The sequence below is a fragment of the Prinia subflava genome, chromosome 7 (assembly GCF_021018805.1).
Source record: "Prinia subflava isolate CZ2003 ecotype Zambia chromosome 7, Cam_Psub_1.2, whole genome shotgun sequence".
NCBI lineage: Eukaryota > Metazoa > Chordata > Aves > Passeriformes > Cisticolidae > Prinia > Prinia subflava.
In genome coordinates, this window is record NC_086253.1 from 8,875,414 (window position 1) to 8,891,903 (window position 16,490).

General features: G+C 39.2%; 1 protein-coding gene across 2 annotated transcripts in view; it reads left to right on the plus strand.

The window, feature by feature from the left end:
• Nucleotides 1-109: 109 nt before the first annotated feature.
• GRK4 (G protein-coupled receptor kinase 4) overlaps nt 110-16,490 on the plus strand; it is a 35,383-nt gene continuing 19,002 nt past the window's right edge. For both annotated transcript variants that reach the window (XR_010080920.1, XM_063401535.1), the window contains exons 1-4: nt 110-422; nt 10,665-10,751; nt 11,409-11,521; nt 15,844-15,921. Coding sequence is in view for 1 of the 2 variants with exons in the window: in XM_063401535.1 (XP_063257605.1) it covers nt 371-422; nt 10,665-10,751; nt 11,409-11,521; nt 15,844-15,921 (330 nt within the window). In the remaining variant the exon portion in view is untranslated. The remainder of the gene's footprint in view (nt 423-10,664; nt 10,752-11,408; nt 11,522-15,843; nt 15,922-16,490) is intronic.

A 16,490-nucleotide genomic window follows, 5' to 3' on the forward strand; every position in this document is an offset into this window, starting at 1 on the left:
TCCCAGCATGCCCGCGAGGCACCACGCGCGTGTTCCCAGCGCACACCGCGCTCTGCCTGCTGGGACTTGCAGTCCCGGTGGCCGTGAGGGGGCGGCAGCGCGGGGGCGGTGCTGCCTGAGGCGGGCGGAGGAGCCATGGCCGGGGCGGGCGGGCGCTGCCCGCTCTCCGTCTCCGCCCTCGGGAAGGGGGAGCGCGGTGCCGGGGCGAGCAGCGGGTGATGGGGAAGAGGCGAGCGCAGTGCTGAGGTCCTCCGGGGCCGGATGAGCCGAGGCTTGGCGCCGCGGCGGTGGCGGGGCTGGAGGAGGGGGCGAAGGAGGCTGTAGGGGCGGCCCCCGCTCTGGCTGCCCTGAGGGGAAGGAGCCCCCGACCATGGAAATCGAGAACATCGTGGCCAACACGGTGCTGCTGAAAGCCCGGGAGGGTGAGAGCCGCGGGGCGAGACGAAGAGGGAGGAGAAGCGGGAGTTCGAGGCGGGGCGGGCTGAGGACGTATGCTGGGGGAGGAAAAGGGTCTGAAGTGAGGGGGAAAGGGGGCCGCGAGGAGGGGGAGAGGAAGTGATGGAGGAGGAGAGGCTGGGAGGGAGGAGAGGCTGCCGGGCAGGGGTCCGAGCGGGGCGGGAACCCCTCGAGGTGGCGGCAGGAGCCCTCCTGGGGCGGGCAGTGAGTCCCGGGCAGTGCCCTGAGGCACCTGCCCTGCTCCTCCCGCGGGATCTGTTTGGAGTTACTGGTTTGTGGCTTTGCTTCTGAAAAAACACCCCTTCCTCCTTCCCCGTCGATTCTAATAGTGTTTTTACCGGATGTTTTAAAAAGGTCGTTAATCTGGGGTTCTCGGTTTGTTTATAAATATAAATGCATATGGATATAAACGATAAAGCGACATAAATCTTCTCTGGAAAAACTTTGCACTCCATGTTGCTGAAATTCCTGCCTGTGAAAAATGTAGCTGTTGAATGTGACCTGTACTTTGCAGTCTAATATTTTGTACTATCTTAATACAAACCCGTGTTATTTTCCATTAGATTATCACTTACAGTTTGACTCCCCAGAACACCTTGAGTTGAAGATTCCTCCCCCCAGCTAACAAACATTTTGGGTAGATAATTAGTTTTAGTATAACATGTGGTTGCTGTTTGAAAAAACATCCTGAACTAAGGTGGTCCTACTGCTTTTTCGTGTATATAACTGTCCACTAAAAGGCCACTTGAAAGTCTCCCTGGATTACCAGTGTACTTTGTGCAGAGTATCCTTTTCAACTATGAAACGTGCACATTCTTTTTGGATTGGATCCTGCTTGTCTTAATTGTGTTGAGAAGTGCCATTAGTTAAGCTGGAGCTGTTTAAAGTGAGTAAGAACAGCAGAATCTGCCTCTGTATGTTTTGCAAGTTCCTCCAACTCTAAATGGGTTTGGCACTTGCGCTATATGTGTATCCAGTTAAATTTGCCTTAAGCAGCGAGAGAGGAAAATCAGCTTTTTCACTTTGAAGTGGGGTTTAAAAAACAGAACCAGCGATCACAATTTTGGGCCATCTTCCAACCTGAGCTGAAGAGACCACCTCAAACTAGAGGAGGACGTGTTTTGGCTGGTTTCACTGACGGTAACATGTCTGTGGTGGTGCTGCCTGAATTTGGAATTTGCATTGAAGTGATCTGAGAAATGAAGGGAAAGTGGAATCTGGCTCAAAACGTTACTGTGCCCAAACCCTCACCACAAAGAGCGGAGTGGTAATCTGCAGAGGCTTTTAAGTGGCTGCTTAATGTCAGGCTGCCTCTTTAGTTAAGGTTTCACTATGTTTAAAATAAATTATAGTGGTAGAACTGACCAAACAAGATATTTTAATGAACTAAATGAGAGTCTGAGAGCAGCTGATGTGAAGATCAGTCCTACCTGATGTGAAACTTTAAAAGGTAATGGTAAGAATCTGTTACTCTCTTTGTACCTTCAACTGGCCTGGACTCTGTTGTGTAAGCATGCACAAAATATGTGAATTCTGGCTTTAAACTCTAGAACTCCATTGATAGTTGGTAGAAGGTCTTTTACCTTTTCAGGTCTCAATCCCTGTGTATGGGCTACTTTTTATGTCACGTTTTTCAAAACACTCCTTGAAATGAAAGTATCTTCTGTCTGGTGCATGTTCTGGCTGGTCTGGGAATGTCTGGTTCACTCCATCTGTCAGGACCAGTCCATAAAATCCCTGTCCCAGCTCTCTTCTTATGTGCCTGATAAACTGCAAGGCAATGGAATTTGCAAAGTTAATGTGTGAAATAGATGTTTTAGTATAGTCTTTGCTAAAAGGGCCTCACAGCTGGGACAGAAGAGCAGACTTTCAAATTACTTTCCTTCCCACATTTCTATTATCACACTCTATAGTGTATAGAGAGGGTGGATGGCATGGAAAAGTGCAGAATTATTTCTTGTGGAAGAAAGTAAAATCCAAAACTAATATACAATACAGCTTCACTTATTTTCATGTATAGGCTTTAGCCATGCCAGTAATCCTTCTCCTCAGTGTGGATGAGAGAAGGTGTTCACCTGAATAAATATATCAGTTGTCCAAGCCAATAAAATAACATGTAAACTCCTGTGCACTCCTTATTCTTGGTTTGTGGTTCATGTCAACAGAAAACAGTGAGGGTTAGTTATGGTTTGCACGGGTCAGTCTAACTTGAGCCTCTTTTCTGATGAAGATGAGAGTAGTAAAAGGTTGTACCCTTGAATACATCTTACAGAGTCTTTTAACCCCAGAGATACGTCATTTTCATTTTGTAAATATAAAAACAATAAAAGATGTGTACCTGTCCACTTCTGGTGAAAGAGTATGGCAGATGCCTACTGAGAATTCAGACATTCCCAATAAGTAACACCAAATCTTACCTGAGCACATAAACCAGATCTAAAAATCAAAATCATGATCCCAGATTTGGACACATAATTTTCCTCTAATTTTAGGTACTCTAATGCTTCTGGATGTGAATGTTAGGATGTGAATATCATTTGGGTTTTACATTTGTAGGTGTGCAGAATCAACACACCTTGAACAGTGATGTTCGTGCCTGCCATTTAAATCTGATGTGATACACAGAAAGTAAATTTGATCTATGTTACTAGAGAGCAAGGAATTCAGATAAAATGAATCTTTCCTTGCTACTTTCTTCTCCTATACAATAAAAATAGAGTGCTGTTGCTATCTGTTTCTAGACTATCTACCTTCCCACTCAGTCTTACTGTTGATTTATTTCATTAGAGGCATGAATATTCTAATTCAATTTGCATGAGAATAACATCTGTTTATAGCAGTTTACTAATTCCATTTTTCAGGTCATACGAAACCCCAGCTTCCCCCCAGTCTCAAAACTTTAAATTTTGTCTCTAAGAGGGTGTCCATAGCTTTTAATAAAACACCATTTTAATAGAAGTCTGTCTTTTTTTATGAAAGACCTGTAATGTCTCTGCAGCAACTGCAACACTTCTTTATGATAAGAAGGGAAGCCATCAGGATTCCTTATCTTCTTTTAAAGCACTTGGTAAATAATCAAATGCCAGTTCTTTGCACATGTGGGTGTTAGTGATAACATTATATATGATTCTTGAATGTACCTAGAAGAGGATATGATGGCACAAAGCACCCTTTGGTACTTCATGGATGAAAGATTCAGGAGTCAAGGGCTGTACTAGGAGTTTTTCTTTCCTGGTCCAGTTTTTCAGTTGAGCTCTTGTGCTGAAAGCTGCCTGTCCATGGAGAGATTTGCCATCAGGTGCAAACTGCAGTGCAAGGTGTTTTGGGATTCTCTGTTCCAGTTCCCTGGCTTAAGGGCCCTCTGTGTCAATCCTGCTCTTTTCTCTTGTGCATATGTTACTTTTTGAGTGAAACTTGTATGTGGGAAAGAAAAAGGGAAAACTTCCTCTTAAGGTGAACCCAGTGGTGGAACAAGCACAGGTGACTCAGTGGAAAAACAAGAGATTATAAAGCAAACTCAAAGTTGATCTTATGAGTGCTGGAGTGTAGGAACTGCGATACAGAACCAGGTAAGTATTAAGTGATAGGGATGCATGAGCTGAGATTGCAAGCTTTCACACCAGCTAGTCCATGTTCTTACTCAGGTTTGTGTGAAAGAGTTGTGTACAACAATGTGTTTTCTAGTTGTGTACAGGAGCAGAGAAATGAACACATTCATTTTTGCCCAGCAGAAAAACATTTGACGTTAGCTTCACATGAAGGATATTGAAGAATTTGTCCTGTAAATGGAGAGAAAGAATAAATACAAACTAGCTTATTCTGAAAAACAAACAAAAAAAATCCTCCCACCTCAACTTTTATTTTATATTCACTTTTCTCTTTATATATTCTGTTTTTATTTCAGTCACTCTCAGTAAATCCTTTGAGTACATGTAAGCCCCAAATTCATTTCAGCATCCCACACATAGTCTGTAATGTTGGTAAGGAAAGAAATTAATCCCTGTATGTTTTAAACTGCTTAGGAGTCTTTCTTTTTTTCATTGCCTAAAGTAATAGTCTCAAAAAATACACCCGAAGGGCAGATGCATCCTTCCTTTGAAGTCAGTGGCAGTTTACTCCAGGTGAGGATCTATGCCAGGAGTGCATTTCAAACATACCTGGTCCATTTGCATCCACTTTAAATTTCATTTATACTGCTATGGCACTTTGGAAATGACAATTGGGACTGCTGTTAGGCAGAAAGTATCCTCTGTATCATGATTGATTTTGGCTAAACTAAGGTCATGCCTCAAACACATTTTCTCCCAGCTCTTGGTTGTATGGTTCTAGCCTGTGGTTGTGGAATGGGTGAGGTTGTTTCCAGCTGGATCCACCACCCAATCCAGGGCGTGTGGGTTTTTGAGGTGGTTTTTTTCCCTTGTGTTGCTGGGTGTTTTGGGTTTGGGGTTTTCTTCCCAAAATTAGTTTTCAGATGGATCAGGAAGCTCCTGCAGATTTGATAATTGCTAGGTGCAGTCCAAGGATGGATATAGAAGGAAGGAACCTTTCAGTAGCAGAATGTGATCACAGTTTGGCTTAAGTGAATCCTGCAAGATACTTGTTTCAGAATAATTGTCTTAATGATGTATTCGTCATCGAAAATACGCAGTCCTCTAAAATAGTGAGTTTTATCTGTCTGGACTTGAAAGCAATTGGAATAATTTTGCAAGCAAAATAAATGTTACTTTTGCTTGCAGCAAAAGATAATGTTCCAGTACAGTGTTGATGATACAAGGAAGGTATCCTATTTTATGTACGCTTGTAACTAGGAAGATAATTCTATGTAGATTGCTCAGATAATTGTGGTTTGGCTGTTGAACTGAACTAAATTCTTAATTTATTTCAGGGCTAGGATAAGTGAGAAAGCAAGGAATGCTCATATCCAGAAAGTCCACCAGCAGCAAATATAAATTTTAACATGAGAGTGCTGAGAGTTTTGGTAGTTGCTTTCAATTGTTGTCAGTTCTTCCCTCGTTTGCCTTCTATGTTCTATTGCACTCTTATTGCATTGTGCTTTAAATTGCTGTAAACTCATTGTGGCAGGAAACATGTCTTCCTGTGTTTGTACAGAATTATGCACAATGCCTGCCTTTTTGTCCTTTATTTAATGAACTGTAAGGAGAATGCATATGGGCAAGTTGGAATCTTAAATAATTACATTTACTAAATAAACACCACACAAGAGGTCTAGAAATTGATACACGCTGCTGCTTTGCTTATTTCAAATGTGGCAATCACAATAGAGGTTGCACAATCAGCTTAAAGGAATTTTAGTTCTTTAATATCTGTTGCACTCTTAGTGTACTATCATGCAAAAAATTTCCCTGTTTGTTGACTGTAAAATTGCAGGCTTCTTGGTGTTTTTTCCTCTCACACACCCTGTTCATTGACTGGTTATAGGCATTTCAAAATGCATACAGAAATGTTACAATGTTTGACTGCGAGAACAGATGAATCAATTTTAGTTCAGTCGGTTACATTTACTTGAGTTGATCCAAGCTTTCCCTTCCACACCTAATCGGCGCAGTGCAGAGTGTGTGCCCTGGCATTCCTGCATGCGCACATGATCGCTGGAGCCGGGTAGAGAGCCCGTGTGAAGAACCAGTTGTTCGAGTGCTTATAGCCGTGGGAACAATAAATGATTGTGCACATAAACAAACGGCACAAATGTTCACGTAGAGAGCTGAGCCTTTAACTGCTTGCAGTGTTACTGCCTGGACAGTCAGACGAGCCACAGCACTCCAGAATTACCTTGCTGAAGTCCAACTCTGTACTTGAATCCAGGAGTATGAGAACTATTATCTTAAATGCCATAACCACCTGTAATCTATAGATAGCTTTTGTTTATTTATTGTACTACTGGCATTCTTGCTTCTGTTTGCATTCAGAAGTACCTTGGCCTTTGTAATGCTGGTGAGTTAGGTGCTAACCTTGTGCCGGAACCTGAATTTTCATAAGTTCACTGAGAACCAGCCAGATTGTATTTATTGTATATCTGGGGAAAACCCAAAACCTTTCTCTATAGAAAAGCCTTGCCATTCTGTTTAATGTAATTATTGAGCTGTGGCCAGGCTTGAGTTGATACAAGCTTGCATTTTGTCAAAATACAACTTGATACAAGTTGCATTTCGCCAAAAAACACATCTGACCTGCAGAATGGAGAAGGTTATTGTGAGCCCCCACAGCAATACCTTATGAGCTGTCTCTAGAACTGAAAGCATGACAGCCTTCCTCAAGTGATGATGGTATGTGTGAGCTTGTCTTCTAGTCTGGACTTGGTGCTATTCCAGTGTTATGGTCTGATCTGAGGAGCTGAGGTATTAATTCCACATTGTTTTGTGTCTTGAAGGTGGATCTTGCCCAATAAGGGCATAAAATCAAAATTTGTTACTCAGTGGGCAGTGTTTGTAAATGCCTGTGTAGCATAAGGCCAGAATTAAACAGGAATGTTTTGATTTGTTTTTAGTGAAAGGTTTTAATCCTTATTGTGAGTGATTTGAAGGAAAATGTGTCTGGAACTAGGAGAAGATTTGAATCTATGTGAGTTTTAAATCTATTAGGGAACTTGCCTGCAACTGCCCTTGCTGAGGGAAAGATATATTTTAAGGCAGTGTATGTACCTGGCTGATTTTCATGTGTCTCAGTGTAGATGATGTAGAGCTCCTGCATCAATTGTTTGGCATTTTTTCTTGAACCAAGCAATTTGATTTATACACTAAAGGCGTGCTGTAGGTTGTCATCTTGTTGCAGTTTTAGGCTTTCAGAGCTTATCTGGGTGTGGTCTAGTATGAATTTCTCAGCTGGTATCTGACAATCTGGTTTGTGGAATCAGTTTTGCAAGAATGAAGTTGTAGCAATCGTGCACCCCAGTGCTCCAGAGCTGTGCTGCTCATCCTCTCTGCGCTGCTCAGCCTCAGAGACACTGTGCTTGCCCTACACAGGCAGGAGAGCTGGGCCACAGAGCTCCCCAAAACCTTCAGGCTAGAGTCTCAGTGTCAGTGTAGTAGCCAGGAAAGGAGGATTCCGCATGAAAATCCAAATTTTTTGTCTCAAGGAAAACTGATTTAATGTTCAGTGAACATTGTGCTCACTGAAATGAGAGTCAGTCTGCAGATCAGTCTGCAAGGAAGATCTCTGTGGCTCTGAGAAGTGCATCTGAGGACTTGAAACATATTCTTGTTTCTTGACGTAGGTTGCAGCCACAGCAGTTTCATTTCTTGCAACTAGTTGTGGTTTTACTGATGAATAAGCCAACTGCATTGCCTTACATACATTTTTCAAAATTTTCTCTGCAGGTTAAAAAAAAGGTGGAAATAAAACATCTAAATATTTTGCCCACACCATATTTTAGTGCAGTGATCTATCTGAATTTAGTTTGTCTTTTTAAGAAGAAAAAATGGGAAAAGAGTTAAATGTTGAAATTGTAACTCTAAGAAGTAATTTGGGGAGGAGGAAAAAGTAAGGTTCTTGTGTACCTGAAAATGTAATTGGGATTTCTCCTCACTGCAAAGGTGTACTGCTGCATCCACCCTTCTCTTTGTACGAGATGAGTTGCTTCAAGCTGGACATTGCTCTTAGCCATGACTCCATCGGAAAGAGGCAAAAGCAGTAATTCATCTGAGGTCAGCCAGAAAGCACCTTCACCTAATGGCTTTCTTCTGTTGGAAAGGGAGCTCTTGGTCTTTCTGGAAGAATTTTATCTGAAGTGTTTTAGAATGAGATTCAGAATAGAAGCTCTGAAATCAATATTAAGACACTTTCAAACCACAACTGTTATAATTTGATTTGATACTTCTTTTAAACTGCCTCAGAAATGGAAAAGGATTTTGCAATTAGGGAATAACATGACAAACAAATTGGCCTCCTGCCATAACTTTTACCAGAAATGTCTCCTTACCTTACTGGGACCTACAGACTTTGACAGTGCATTTGCTGTAAATACAAGAACATTCAGTTCGGAAAAAAATGAGAGCACGTTGATTTAGCTGATACTGCTAAGCACTTGATTCTTGTGTATCATTAATAAATTATATGTAGCCTTTATTGACTTCTGTAGGATGGTGAATTCAGTTGCATTCTAGCATGTGTTCTCTTTCTGTAAAATGAAGTTCATAATGGTCACATCATAAGTAACTGGCCGAATATTTGGGCAAAATACAGCACTTTTTGTGTTGGACTTGGAGTAAAATGCACTAGTGATCTCTCCCGTTTTTTGGGTTGGGATGTGTTGAGTTTTTTCTTTGACAGTGCTTCAGAACATGAGTCTTGATACATATCACAGTTCGTTTTACATTTTCCAAACCGCATTGTGATATGAATTTGGGGTCAGTTTGTCATTCTTGATCAGTACTGGTTGGATGGTGTAATGGAAAATTGAGTCTTTCTGGGCAGTCTCTAACAGAAGAACCTTGCAGCTTAGTGTATTTTTCAGTTATGTGACTAAACCTGACACTTGTATCCATTGTTTTTCATGATCATACAAGCTATACCCAGGCCTTGTTATTCAGTGTATATGAATAGACTATCTATGTTAATATTCCTTGATTTTCTTTGTGTTCAGTTCTCTTAGAAGTGCTCTATGCTTTGTGTGATTTGATTTTCTTCAAGTATATATTCAACTTCTTTTTAAGGTCAACAATATTTTGTTAAAATAGTCACAGTTTGTTTTAATGATGGTGGTAATTACAGCCTCATTATTAGTGCTGGTACTGCTTGAAATACGGGATGGGAAGTAGATTCCATATTTCATGTTCTAAAACTTTATGGAAGGCAAATGACCTGCAAAGTGATTATTAGAAAATGAAGTGCAGAAGAAGTTTGGGTTTTTTTAGAGAGTAAGTGTCAGTTCAAAGAATGTCCACAAGCCAACCTGTTTTTATTCCTTCTTTTTGAACCTTTCTAGGGATGTTAGAGTTGGGAATGTTTTGTTGCAGCAGCACAGTAAGATGTCAATATTCCTGTTAGCAAGGATCATGTAGATTTGGTATGAACCAAGGTACACTAAGCTGGGACTGGTCTAACTGCACTGGTGGAACGGTTCAAGAAGCTGTATGTTTGAGTAAAGAGGGGCTTTAAAAACACGTATTTTGTTATTCTGAAGGTGTTAGTTCCTTCCACCCTAATGATTTAATTCTGAAAGGGTTTGGTACCCTTTGCTGCTTAGTTTCTATTCAGGTTACATTGGGTAACTCCCTTCCTTTTTCTCCATTGTGGTTAGCAGTACGTACTGCTTTGGTACAGTGAGAAAGCTTCTGTGCAGATTTGCTGCTGCTTCCATTTCATGTGGAAATGCATCTGATCATATCACTCAGTAAAATCTTTTGCAGCAACAAATTACTCTTCCAAAGAAACGTTTTGGATCTGAAAGTGTGTATATGTTCCTGTCTATCTCTGCTTTTTTGATAATCATGCACATCTTCTGTAAATGAAGTTGGCCAAGGTAATGTGCTGAAAGTTCAATGTAACATAGAAAATGTAGCTCAGATATATTTTTTTAGAAACAGAAAAATACTGTTGTAGTTTTTTAAAATCAATACTAATTCGACACTAGTGCTGTGAAATCTGAAGCGTTGAAAATATCTAAATTTTACAACAGCTAAGTTCTTCCCTGTATCCATGTATGGTCTAGAGTAGTAAATAGTGTGTATTGGAGCTGTGCCCTCTCACTTATTAGTGGAGTCTATTCTTACTACTATAACTGCCTTTAAAGAGAGAATATTTAGATACAATTTTATTATCCAAATATGTGTTCAAGAACTTTGTTCTTGGTAATTTGTTACTCAACTTTATTTTCTTCCATTCTTTACCATGGTTGAGAGATAATTCTCAAAATTTTGTTTGTTCCGTCTTTCATGTTCCAGTTTTGTTTGTGATTTTCAAAATGCCTAGATATTTGTCTTTTCTCTGCAGAGATAGTCTACATATACAACCAAAAAGTGAAATATTTGTCTTGGAAAAGACTTGACATGAAACATGAAAAAAATGCATCAAAGTTCTTCTGTATCACATTTGTTATTGGTTTGGATATCCTTGTAGATGGATTTCTTTCTAGGCGTGAAAAGTAATCTGACACATCTGTGTAGAACTGACCTAAGTTAATGCTATTAATGTTATGTTCAGTTGTACTCTGACACAGTCTTGTGGTTTACATTATTCACGTTTTCTTCTAGGCAAACGGAGTGGGCGTAGTAAGAAATGGAAAGAGATGCTGAAGTTGCCCCCTGTCAGTCACTGTGAGGGTATTCGGTGCTCCATTGGTGAGTGTCCCGTAGAATAAACCTCTCCTTTGAGAGAGAAGGGGAAGAGCTTGGTGCTGTTAGTGGAAAGGATTCTGTCTTGCTTCTAAACACTGAATAGCAAAAAAAAAAAAAAAAAAAAATTAAACTTCTAGTATGATGGAGAACTTATGAGAAAACAAAATTTATGAGAAGATTAAAAACTGTATCACAGCTCCTTGTTTGTTAAAGGAAACTGTTTCTAAAGAACAGATTTATGAAACCTTGAATTAGAAAAAAGAATCACATTTTAAATTGATGGTAATATATTTTACCCCTTTCCTTAATGTCTTGTAATAGTTTTTTTAACCTTTTCTGGTATGATGTTGTATTCCCTCTTTCCAAACAGTCTTATTTGCTTTGGTATTGCTTTTTCACAGTGTGGTTGCTTTCTGCACCCTAACCTAAATTAACCTCAAACGTATAACTCAGTGTGTTTTTAGTAAATGGGATCGTCAGGAGAACACAGATGTGACTGAAGAGTGTTTGACTATTCTTTGGGATCATTGCATATTTATGGTATCTTTGATAAATATGTTAATGTAAAATCTTCATGTTTTACTGAGGTTATTCTGACCTCAAATGGGAGTAATTACTATCCTACTACAAAAATAAAAATAAAGATATTATTTTTCCTAGAAAGAGACTATAGCCAGCTTTGTGACAAACAGCCAATAGGAAGACTTCTCTTCAGACAGTTCTGCGACTCCAGACCAGATTTGAAAAGATGCATTGAATTTCTGGATGCAGTGGTAAGCAGTGAGGAATGGACAATGGCTATCAGTAGGCAGTTGCTTATATATTCTTGTATGTAACTATTTGGTTTTTGTGCTGGTTTTGCCGGGATAGGGTTAGTTTTCTTTATTGTAGCTCATTTTGTGCTTTATTTTGAATTTTAGACCAAGATAATGTTGATGACAAGGATGTTCTAGTTCTTGCTGAGCGTTGATTACACAGTGTCAAAGCCTTTGTGCTCCTCATGGTGCCCTAAACATGAGGAGGCTGATGATGCTCAAGAAGTTGAGAGGGGACACAGCCAGGACAGCTGAGCCAAGGGCTATCCCAGACCAAATGGTGCTGTGCTCAGCAATAAAAGCTGGGGGAAAGAAAAAGGGAGGGAGTTAGAATTTGCCAGCTAGCTGTTATACATGAGAATGAAGCCCTGCTTTCCTGGAAATGGCCAAATATCTCCCTACCAATGGGAAGAAATGAATGAATTTCTTAGTTTGCTTTGCTTGTACCTGCAGCTTTGCATTATCTAACTGTCTTAATTTCAAGATCTGGCTGCAGGATTTCTCACTTCTGACCCTTCATTTTTGGGGCGAAGCGAGTGAGCACCTGCGTGGAGTTTAGCTGCCTGCTTGGTTTAAGACACAACCATTTTATTAATTTTCTCCATACACCTCTATTTCCTAATGCTGTGTACTTGGAAACATAGTGTGATCTACTCTTTGCTGACTGGAAAGCTGTAACTTCTGATAGATCTCAAAAAACTGTCTCTGTTTCTTAAAGGAAAATGTTTAGTGTTTGCTATAAAGTCTCTGCCATCTTGTTATGGTCAGAGCTACAGAAAGAGGCATGAGGGGAAAGAGAGAAGCAATTTTAGGAAGGCATGTTGCTTGGCTTCTAGAGCCTGAAAGGATGTCTGCCTTAGGAGTATTACTTGAAATACTCAGGCTTCAAAATGTTACAAACTTCAACTTAAAAATGTTGCAGCTTGCATAGAAGCCCTAGGCTACCCAGCATGTGCTAATTAAAAACCATACAATGGAGATGGAAATTTAAAGAACCATCTATGGAAGGAGAAAAAGCTTTTTTTTTTTTTTTTTTTGAGACTACGGGAAAAGATCTTGGTATATTTACATCTTGATATTTAATGCTGAAGAACAAGGGGAGGAAGGAAGTGTGCCCACAGCTATATTTTGCAAAAAGCCTCAGCCCAAAACCCTCTTGGGGAGGGGGAAAGTAATGAGAAGATTAGGCAGGGACAAAACAGCCCTTAAGAGGAGAGAATAACAGCTCGGAGCTTTTGATTCTTTGTCCCTCACAGTTAATCCAAGAGCAATAAGATACAGCCTCAAACTGAGATTGCTGCTGAAAGAAGAAGTTTTCTCATTCCAGCCAGTTTTGTTCTTACATGCAGAGAACAAATGACCCAAGAAGACAGAAGTAGGGTAGTGCTGCTGCTTGTATGCATCCCAGACTACAATACTGGAATGCAAGATGGCTCTGGATGAGGCAGATGTAAGGAATGTACATGGGATTATTGCTGTGCCTCCCATTTCACTGTATCTTCCTTCCCCTGTGGGAGTAAAAACTTAGGCACTAGATCAGCTAAAAAGGAATTTGAGTGTCAAATAAGAGGAATTGTTTATATTTGTCAATGAATCCATGTGCAATTGGGCTTACTTCCCAGGTGTGTTTCACTTTTGTGACTCCCAGGAGCTGTTTGAGCACCAAATTCCAGAGACTGGATTGAGGGTTGGAGACTGAATGGGTTGAATGGAAATCCAGAACAGTGGAGCTTTCATTCCTGAAGTGAATATAAACCAGAGCCCTTAATGAGTGCCATGCACTGACAACTGTGGATGCACCCTTAATGGTTACAACTTCTGTACACATTTTAATCCTCATATCTTAGATGAGGAGTAGCAGAATCTTTGGCAGCCAAAAGAGCATGAATCTTAGGCATGACTGTAAGGCAGGTGTGTCCTTGCTCTGCAGATGTCATTTTCAGGTGAAACTGTCTCTAAGGAGTAACTGTTTTTCACTAACTGAAAAATTTGAACTGTTTTGAAATATGCCACCTATAATGTTATGTGGATTGCAACACTTTTGTGAATTAACAAAGATAATCTGATGTAAGGGATGGTTTCACAATTTATATTTTTTAATTTGTTGTTTAACTTCCATTTGAAAAATCAGAGTGAAGAATTATTCTTGGTAATCATTGAAACAAGATAATCTTTATTTGGTGACTCTCATGATCTGAAACCAGCATCCTGTCCTGATGAAGGATGTGAGATAAAATACCTACTATCTCTTGAATAGATGATATAGATGATTCCTGAGTTTGCCTCATTTCCTTTTGTGGACTTCAGAACCGGACTTCGGCAAGTTTGTTCTTTTGCAGGTTGAGGGGTTTTTTTATTGGTATTCTTTGTAAGGCAATACAGGAAGCAAAAACTGAGGCTATGTGCTTTTTACCTTGGCTTTTGCTAAGTTTAGCTTTTTAAAAATGTTAAAGAAATTGTAGACTTAATTTTTGGAAAAAAAATTCCCCAAATGAAATGTCATAGCCTTAAAAACTTTGCATCTTAGTTAACAGAGTTTTTGGACTCTTTTACACGAAGCAATGTGATTTCAGTGGTGTGATAATTTCAGGATAGTACCAATACTATGTTGTCTACCTGTACTGAATACCGAGTCTGGTAAGCTCAGTATTATTTTGGGAAGGTGTGACCTAAAAGTCTGTAGTCAGCTTGGCTTTACAGAAAAAAGAGTTGTGAAATAATTGAATGTAAGTGACAGAAGGTAAAGTGAGGAATTGGAGTCATCCAATCTACTGACTCATTTCACTAGCTAGGAACAGGGTTCCTCACATGTGAAAAGGAATGGGTACAGCTCAAACTTCCCTGTAAGTAACAGAACTATTTGAAAAGGCCATCTCTCAAACTTCCTTTTAAATTACACTATCCACTTATAACAATATGCCTAACTATTTGTATTAAATTAGTGTTAAAGGTGCTAAGTACCCTGCTGAACTTGAGGTTGATAAATTTTTCTGACTTACTCAGTTTGATTAGCAGTTGCAGAAGAATTCCTTACCATTAGACTTTTTGTTGTGGAATTGAACAGCAGAAATAATGGCTTGCATTTAGATGGATAGATTTGAGTAGTGTGCTGAAGTGGGTGATACCACAATGTCTCAGTAGAAAGAGATGTTGATGACTTAGTATTGATTAGTTGTCATAAATGGCAGAACTGGAAATCAGGGATTCTGTTATTTCCAGGATTGTGTGTGTGTTTGATCCTTGAACTGTCATTTTTTAGTGGTTTCCTTTTCTTTATAAAGGTAAATAACTTCTGATTAAATCAATTACTTGTGATTTCCAATGAAGTTTCTAATGATCATTGTTCCAATATGCCCAAGTTGTTTTGTTTGATACAGTTCTCCATTCTGGAAGTCTGCCATGTATTCTTTGTTCCCAGGTCCATGCATTTACATCCTGAAATATGAAATAAGCTTTGATTGAGTTGGCCCAGCTAACAAACTAATACATGTTGCTGTTTGAGATTGCTCTTTTCTAATTCATCTTTCCCCAGATTTTGTGTTGTCTTTAAATGTTGTAACTCCTCATGTCTGCTGCTAGATTATTCCATAAAATTATTAATAGTACATAGTTCTTGGAGTTTTTCAGTAGTAGTATCTGTGTGGTGATTTGTTGGTTGTGTGTTTTTTTTCATAAGTAGCTGCTTCTGGAGCTCTTTTCAGCTGCCAGTTGTTTATCTGCAAAATGCACTGTGTTGCACAATTCTCTTTTTGTACATCTCAGTACCAGATGTTATGAAGTCAAAAACTTTCAAAATTTGTATCTACTCAATTTTATATTTTTAAACTATGACGTAGGGTTTGGTTTAGATCTCATTTATAAGCTTGTAGAAAGTAGTTTTATCCTGGTTTTACCCAAAACTGTAGCAAAGAATAATACATGAAGGAAAAAAGTACAGTGAAGAAAAAGCTGATTATTGTACTCTTAATTATTTTCCATCTGGGTCATCCTGTTCCACAATACTACATAAATGCTATTTCATTGTAATTGTTCTAGTTTAACCTCTAGGATGCAGTTTCTGTTACTGCATTTAGACTAATGGTTAGATTTTGTATGTTTTCCAAAGATTAAATTCCATATGCTTTGTTTTTTCCCTTAGGACTGTTCTTCATACATGTTTCACTATATAGCCTTCTGTTCCTTTTATATTTGGAGTATTGTGTTATTCATGATAAAATTTACCTATCATTCTGTAACAGATACCAACAGCTCTGAACATAATTTTAATTCCATTCCCCTAGGCAGAATATGAGGTCTCTTCAGACGAGAAGCGTATAGACTGTGGCCTCAAAGTTTTAGAGACCTACTTCACAAATGGGGTAAATATATTGCAAAAGATTTTGTCAAGTGCTTTGTAAGTGTCAGATAAATACAGAGATCTGAGTGGTTTCACTGTTTTTAGTAAATTGAGTTTCAAGTTTCATTGATCCCATTTTTGTCTTTCTGAGAGGTGTGCTGCCTTCTAAAATTCTGCTCAATCAACTTGAACAGAAAACTTGACTGATCTCTGCTTTTATAACTACTACAATTACAATTTATTCTCCATTTAACACCTAAAGAAACCTAAAAACAAATTAACTCAGGGTACTGTAATCTGAAATCTTTAAGACTCCTGTGTGGCCTTGGTTAGATTTCTGTAAATTTTCAGAATTGCTGCACACTTTCACAAAGTGAAATGCTGTTTTCTTCTGAAGCAGTCTGTTACTTTCACTTTTCCATGGTAATCCTTAATAGCTGGTTTTTTGCATTTATCAAGAGTCTTTTTATTGGTATCCAGTGGAAGCTTTTCTGTGGATGTATAATTAGATATTTGCTTTTTATGAATAGATGGTCCTTCTGCTTCTCTTGCTTTGGTCATCTTATATAAAAGGTCTTGAAGATGCCTCAA